Here is a 6536-nt window from a genome sequence, read left to right on the forward strand (position 1 = left end):
ACAAAAAACAAAACACTCTCTTTAAATAAATTACTATAGCAGTCATTCTAATCCAGCATTGGGAGCATTCCTACCCCAAAGGAGGTACCAGCCAAACCTCCTAGGTAGAAGAATCTGAAAAGAAGAAAAACACCCAGCATTTTTCATAATATTCGTCTCTCTCAAAAGCAGTCCATGTTAAACTAGGGAAAGAGCTTTGTAACACCCCCTCTTGTGGAATAATACCTCCATTTGCAAGCTGAGACTGAAATATAATAAGTAGAGTTGCTTATACTTGCTACTCATCCAGGGAGCATGCTCACCTCCCCACATACACCTTAACCTATTCTCTTTCCCACCCATTCTTGAGGGTAGGTCAGGGAATGTAAGATGCAGAAGGTTACAGCACTCACAAGCTCTTGAATCAGACAGCATTAAAGTATTAACTATCAATCTGCACTCCACTGTTTGTATCTAGGATCCCACTATGAGAAGGAAAAGATGTCACAGCTGCATAAACAAACACACAAACAAAAACAGAAAAAAACAAAACAAAACAAAAAAAAAACCAGGTTAGGGCTTGGGAGCTGAGAGTACTGGCTGCTGCCCAGGCCTTCACAAATGCAGGTGTGTGCTCTGTGAGGCAAGTTTCTTGCAAGGCCACAAGGTCATCTAGCCCCTGAGTGGAATGTGACACGGCAGTCCAGGCTACAGAGGTAATGTCAAGGCACACCAGCCTTAAGGAGATGAACAGAATGGAAACAGACCCGACCTTTCCTCTGCCCTCCTCCCTGTTCCCTGCACAGCTACGAGCCTCCATGCCATTTCTTGGCTTGTTTGGTTTCAGAACAGCTTGATGAATCCTGAATGTGGTTCAAATTGATCCATCTGTAACTGCCCTCAAAAATCATAGTTTCTATTTTAAAATTGCCCAGAAATTTTTTTTTCTTCCCTTAATGCCAATGTCCAGACCTTGCTCCTAGAGATTTTCTTTCTGATATACTGGGTGGAACTCTTGACAACACTTTTTTTTGTTTCTTGTTTTGTTTTAATCTCCATGATTCCTTGGAATGGGGATCTAATTCAGTGGTAGAGCATTGGCCCACCATGCCTAAATCTCCATATGAAATCCCAACACCACATACACAAACATAGAGAGGAAGGAAGGAAAGATGGAAGGAAGGAAGGATGGAAGGAAGGAAGGAAAGAAGGAAGGAAGGAAGGAAGGGAGGGAGGAAGACAGGGACACTCTGTGATCCTGATGTTCAAATGAGGATGAGAACTCTCCGTTAATGTTCCTAGGGAAGCACTTTGAAACATTACTTCTCCCTTCCCGTCTGGTAGTTGCATGGTGAAGCTCTTTTTTGGCGATACCTCCCCTGGTTAAGATGGTGTTAGGATATTTCCCAGGCTGCTTTTAGCCTTGGCCTCCTCCTTCCAATTAATTCTTCACCCAGCTCCAGGGTCTGCCCTACACCTGTTACAGTTTCTGTTTATTTTCTGTCTTGCCTGGATGAATGGAAGCTCCTTGAAGGAAGAGACAGTTTGGGTTTACATAAAGGTAATCAGAGCTGAGTGACAGGATTTGGCCTAAAATAAATCAATAAAAGTGTCCCTAATGAACAGATGAGGAAATGAATCAAATTGAACTCCACACTTGTTCTGGCCTTCATTATATAAAACCTTATCTGTGCCTGGCTCGAAAGCAAGCAGAGAGAACACAGATAAGACAAAGCCCTGCATGTATACTCTGGTGTCTGTGCGTGAGCAGATAGAATTCATGCAAATACTTAACCTTCAGTCCTCAGACCTGGGACACAAACCTGGCTGGAAACTTACAACCAGGAGGTGTCCCGGGATAATCGAATCCTCTTGCCCCCTTTATTTATTTATTTTTTTAATTATAGGTCTTTATCCTGGTTCACTTTCTCACTACCCCCACTTACTGTGTCCTTTTTTTTCTTTGCCTAATTTGTACTTTCTTTTTCTGCACATCACACTATTTTATAATTATGTGCATGTTTTATTCACCCTGCATACTTCTGTACCCAGTGTGGGTGAGCAATAAAATATATTGATATTTAAAGTGCATTTGTACCGGCCCATCTTGACATAAAAGGCAGAGTTTATAATAGAAAGGTATTAATCAAAGATGCCCGTAAGTCCCAAGTTAACACCTCTGCAAGATTAATATATATTAGTTTATTAAGCACCTCCGTCTTCGCTTCTCTATGTTGGATGACTGATAACCTTTAACACAGATATAGAAAATTAGTATGCCATAAGCAGTAAACGAAAAACTAACAACCTTAACCATAAAAGTGACTTCACCTTCCTTTAAAGCCAGTAGCCCATTGATCCCTATTTTTCTCCTACTCATTTTAAGTCTGAATTTTTGAGTTTAGTTTTGTGGATCCTGTATATACCTTTGCATTTCCTCGGTTCCATCTTTTAATTCCTTGCAGCCTCATAAGTGTAATGAGGGAAGCTATCCCTTGGGGTGACAAGGAAGAAGCATTTATAGCTGGCCAGTATCATGGCTTCCCACTGACAGGCAGTAACGGGTGATGTGAGCAGGCTTCTACCATGGAGCAGCACTACTGGTAGGAGTCGCAGCAGGTTTCCAGGCAGTGAGGGAACAGCCACCACTGAGGCAAGTCAGCTCTATACAAGCAAACAAGAGTCTACCACAGTTTGCTAAACGCATGCCTCTGTTCAACATACCAGGAAAATAAAGCCAAACCAGGCAATGCCGACTCCCTCGAAGATGAGGCCCCATTATCATTAACCTCCATCACATGGGTTCTTTTGCAGAGCCACCTGCAGCAGACGGATTTTCTGTGATTTACAAAGGCAGCCAACTCATAATTCCGTGGCTTCAGTGGACACAGAGCTGCAAAGTCTGTCAAGCCTCATTAGGGTGAATTACCTATCTCTCCAGTGATTCACCAAAGGCACTAATGTAATATTCCCATTCACCCTTTAAAGGTGGCGATAACTGCAGGATAATCTCCAAATGTTTGGTAGAAAAAAGATATACAATCGCACAAGCCAAAACATAAATCTGGTTCATCTTGGCCTACACCCCTGACTCTTTTTACACGAGTTTTTTTTTTTTTTTTTAATGCTCAAGAAAAGTAAATATTTGAGTTTTGACATGAGGTCCAAAAATTAATGTTATTCTTTTAATTACTTAGTTGTGTTTTTGTACAGCAAGACAATTTGAAAAACGGGATGATTGCACAATTAAAAATCTTAGGTCATCAGAGAAATCAGAACTTCCTTGATGAATAGGTTTTGGAAAAAAAAAATGGAACACGAAATTCTTAAGACTCTTAAAAGACCTGTTTTAACCAGTCTGAGGTGATCTACAGATTCTGAAGCCACTTGTGGGTTTGAAAAAAAAAATCAGAGGGGGTAAAAGTTCAATGACCTTGTAAATTAAGACCCCCCCAATTAAATAAATAAAAACCCATATTAATGTGATAGCCTAGACAGTCCCCACAAAATTACAGGAAAACAGTCACCTGGAAATTGCTTTTGGGGAAAATTCCTATGAGGTATTGGCGAAAAAGGAGGACGACTGGGAAGGGATATTTGCAAATGCTTAGATGGTGAAGAGGGTACAAACGAAGAGAAATAAAACCAGATGACATGCAAACAACTTCCAGGCATCTCTGGATAAAAAGGAAAACAAGCCTTCAGCCGAATGCTGGAGAGTTGGATGAATGGAAAAGACTTGTTATACACCTAGCGGTGGGTGGATTTCACAGGCTGCAGCCTCCACACAGCTTTTCTTTGCTGCACTGCAGAGGCGCCATCTTCTCCGTCTTAATCTTCAACCTATTCAATCCTTTTATCTGCACCCTCTTTTTTAAAAGGACCCCGAGGCCCCTCCCCAGCATCCTGCACCCCCGGGGTGACTAAGCTAGAGTTCCCTGATCTGCCCCTAAGGAGGCCGCACCTTAATCAGACAAATGCCTCCTTTGATGCACTGGAACCTCAGCCTCCCCTCCACCCAGCACACCCAGCACTGCCCTTTCCAGACGCACGTCTCACTCCGGGCTCTCTCCCTGCCTCTCTCTCTCTTCTCTCAGCGAGGACTTTGCAGTCCCGCACAGGATTGCCAGTAGGTGGTGGTGATGCGGGGGTGGGAGACTTAGGGGCCCCAGCAGGCCTTCGGGGGCAGACGCGCAGCGCAGGGAAAGGAACCGCGGTGGCGCACAAACTACCAGGGCTCCGCCACCGCGCCCTGGACGGCGAGGGCGGGGTGTCGCGGCTTTTGTTCCCCGGGACCTTGTTACACTCAGGGAGAAAGTGGAGGTGCATTAGAGAGTCCTGGACGTCCAGGTTGAGGGACGGGGAGGGGTGGCCGCACTCTCCGATCCCTCCCATCACTTGGAACTTACACAAAAGAGAGACACGGAAATGCACAAAGTTTGCAAAAGGAAAGCGGTGCGCGACCCCGCGCAGATTCCGGAGAGGGTCGCTGCGCAGGCAGCCGCCGCCCGCGGCCGCCAGGAGCAAAGCTCTGCTTCGCAGTCAAGACAGGCAGGGGTGGGAAGGGAGGGTGAGCCAGGCGCTCCCCAGCATCCAGAGCTGCCCCCATTCCAACCCAGGACCCCAAGGAAGAGGAAGGGCGGCGATTTCCTCGCAGGGAACTGAATCCAGAGACGCTGCGCTTTCGGTTTTCCACACGTGTCCCCTTCCCCCTCGAACTGGGTGCCTTTCGCATCCCAGAGACCGGCTCTCAAGGCAGGGAGGAGTCAGGGTCTGCATTCAGGCTCGTCCCCTCGCCCTCCATCTCCAGGCTGACACGGATATGGGGATCCCAGTACCCTAACCCACTCCCTCTTCATCGGTCGGGCAGCGCGTCCCCGGGCAGGGCTGGGCCAGAGACGCCGAAGCGCAGGGCGCCCGCAGGCGGGGGCGGCGAGGAGCGGTATACCCGTGACAGTCCCCGGCGTCTCAAGATTCGAGCTCCTTGGTGGGGAGGATCGCGTCCTCCCGGCGCCCGCCTCCCCCGTCTCGTTCCCAAGGCGCGGCACCCACCTCCAGAGCCCGAACCGTCCAGGCGGCCAGCAGGAGCAGCGCCAAGCTGGGCAGCATCGTGATCCTGCGTGGGCCACCGAGTGCTCTGTGTGCGAGTGGAAGATCCGCCGCGCCCTGGCTGTGTCCGCGTCGCCGCCGCCGCCGCCGTCTCCGGTGCCCCCCGCGCTCGCTCTGCTCCCGGTGCTCTCGCCTCCCGCCGCCGAGGAAACTGACAGAGCTGGAGCGAGGCGGCGGGGCTCGCAGCCGGGAGAGTCAGCTGATCCCGCCCACCCGGCTCGCCACCCGAGAGAGACCCCTAGCGGAGCCTCGGGGAGCTGCGCCCGAGCGCAACGGGAGGCGACCCGGAGCCCACTGGTGCGGCGTCTTGGGCACCCGCTACTAAGGAACCCGCGCTCTCCTGCTGGGGTCCGGGAACCAAGGGAGGAATGATCTGGGTCAGGGGGAGGGACCCGCAGTCGCGGGAAGGTGAACCCTAGGACGTTAAGGTTCCAGGGAAGACGGGAGCGCTCTCGGCTCGTCCCCGCGAGCTTGAGTTCCCCGACCCCGCAGGCCTCTCCCAAATGTGACTGAGGAGCTACGGCTGCGATGCATGCATTTTTATCCGCAGTTCATTTTCTCGGTTTGGAGAAGTGGAGCGAGTCTGAGAACATTAGCAAAAGAAACAGAATTATTTTTTTTTTCTGGTAGGAGGGCACCCTCCAACGCCACTGCAACCTGGAATTTTTGTCCTTAGAATGCACCAGAGATGGGCACAAGATGCAGAATGACCCATTTTTCTCTGTGTTTGGAGATGGGAGGTGGTTTTTATTATTATTACTGCATATTTGCTTGATTTGGTTAATTTCAGGGAAGGCGACCGGCATCTGGGATTGAAGGAGGCAGTGAGGTAAAAATCTAAGATGGAGAAAAAAAAAATCAAAGTTAAGCCAGAAAAGATACTGAGCAATGGCTCTTCTTCAACCTCCATAACTCGGGACTTCTTCCTGGAACTCTGCTCTTGTTCTTTTTTGGATCTGCCCTTATCCAGAGAGATGAACGTCCATAAAGCCATTTTATCCTAAAATAAACACAAACTTCCCAGTGTTAACATTGCCTAGAAACATCCAGATATTTTCCCCACCACCAGACTCTCCCCAGGCTAGCAGAAGGAGACAGGGGATAATACCAGATGCATTTTTGTCTTCTGAGGCCACAACCTTTTTCTTCACCTGATGTGCTTCCTGGTTAAGTTTGTTTGTTTGTTTTTTCTTTTTAATAACTTGACGTGAGCTCTGGTCATCTGGGAAGGGGGAACCTAAATTGAGAAAAATACTTTCATTAGCTTGGCATGCAGGCAAATCTGTGGGGGCATATTCTTTATTATTAATTGATGTGGGAGACCAACCCCTGAGCAGGTGACCCTGAGTTATGTAAGGAGGCAGGCTGAACAAGCCAGGAGGGAAAAACCAGTAAGCAGCTTCTGCCATGGCCACTGCCTCAGTTCCTGCTTCAGGTTCCTGCCTTGG

At 48.4% G+C, this 6536-nt stretch overlaps 1 protein-coding gene across 6 annotated transcripts in view; it reads right to left on the reverse strand.

Annotated features, from left to right (window-relative positions):
- The window catches only part of App (amyloid beta precursor protein), a 228643-nt gene extending 223358 nt beyond the window's left edge, over nucleotides 1-5285 (reverse strand). For 2 of the 6 annotated variants that reach the window (XM_031364311.1, XM_031364309.1), the window contains exon 1: nucleotides 5032-5285. In XM_031364311.1, the coding sequence (XP_031220171.1) occupies nucleotides 5032-5088 (57 nt within the window). In that variant the 5' untranslated portion in view covers nucleotides 5089-5285. The remainder of the gene's footprint in view (nucleotides 1-5031) is intronic. The other 4 variants (XM_031364310.1, XM_031364308.1, XM_031364313.1 and 1 more) reach the window with 3 other exon arrangements.
- Between the last annotated feature and the right edge of the window lie 1251 nt (nucleotides 5286-6536).

Source organism: Mastomys coucha, unplaced genomic scaffold (genome assembly GCF_008632895.1).
Source record: "Mastomys coucha isolate ucsf_1 unplaced genomic scaffold, UCSF_Mcou_1 pScaffold12, whole genome shotgun sequence".
Taxonomy (NCBI): Eukaryota; Metazoa; Chordata; class Mammalia; order Rodentia; family Muridae; genus Mastomys; species Mastomys coucha.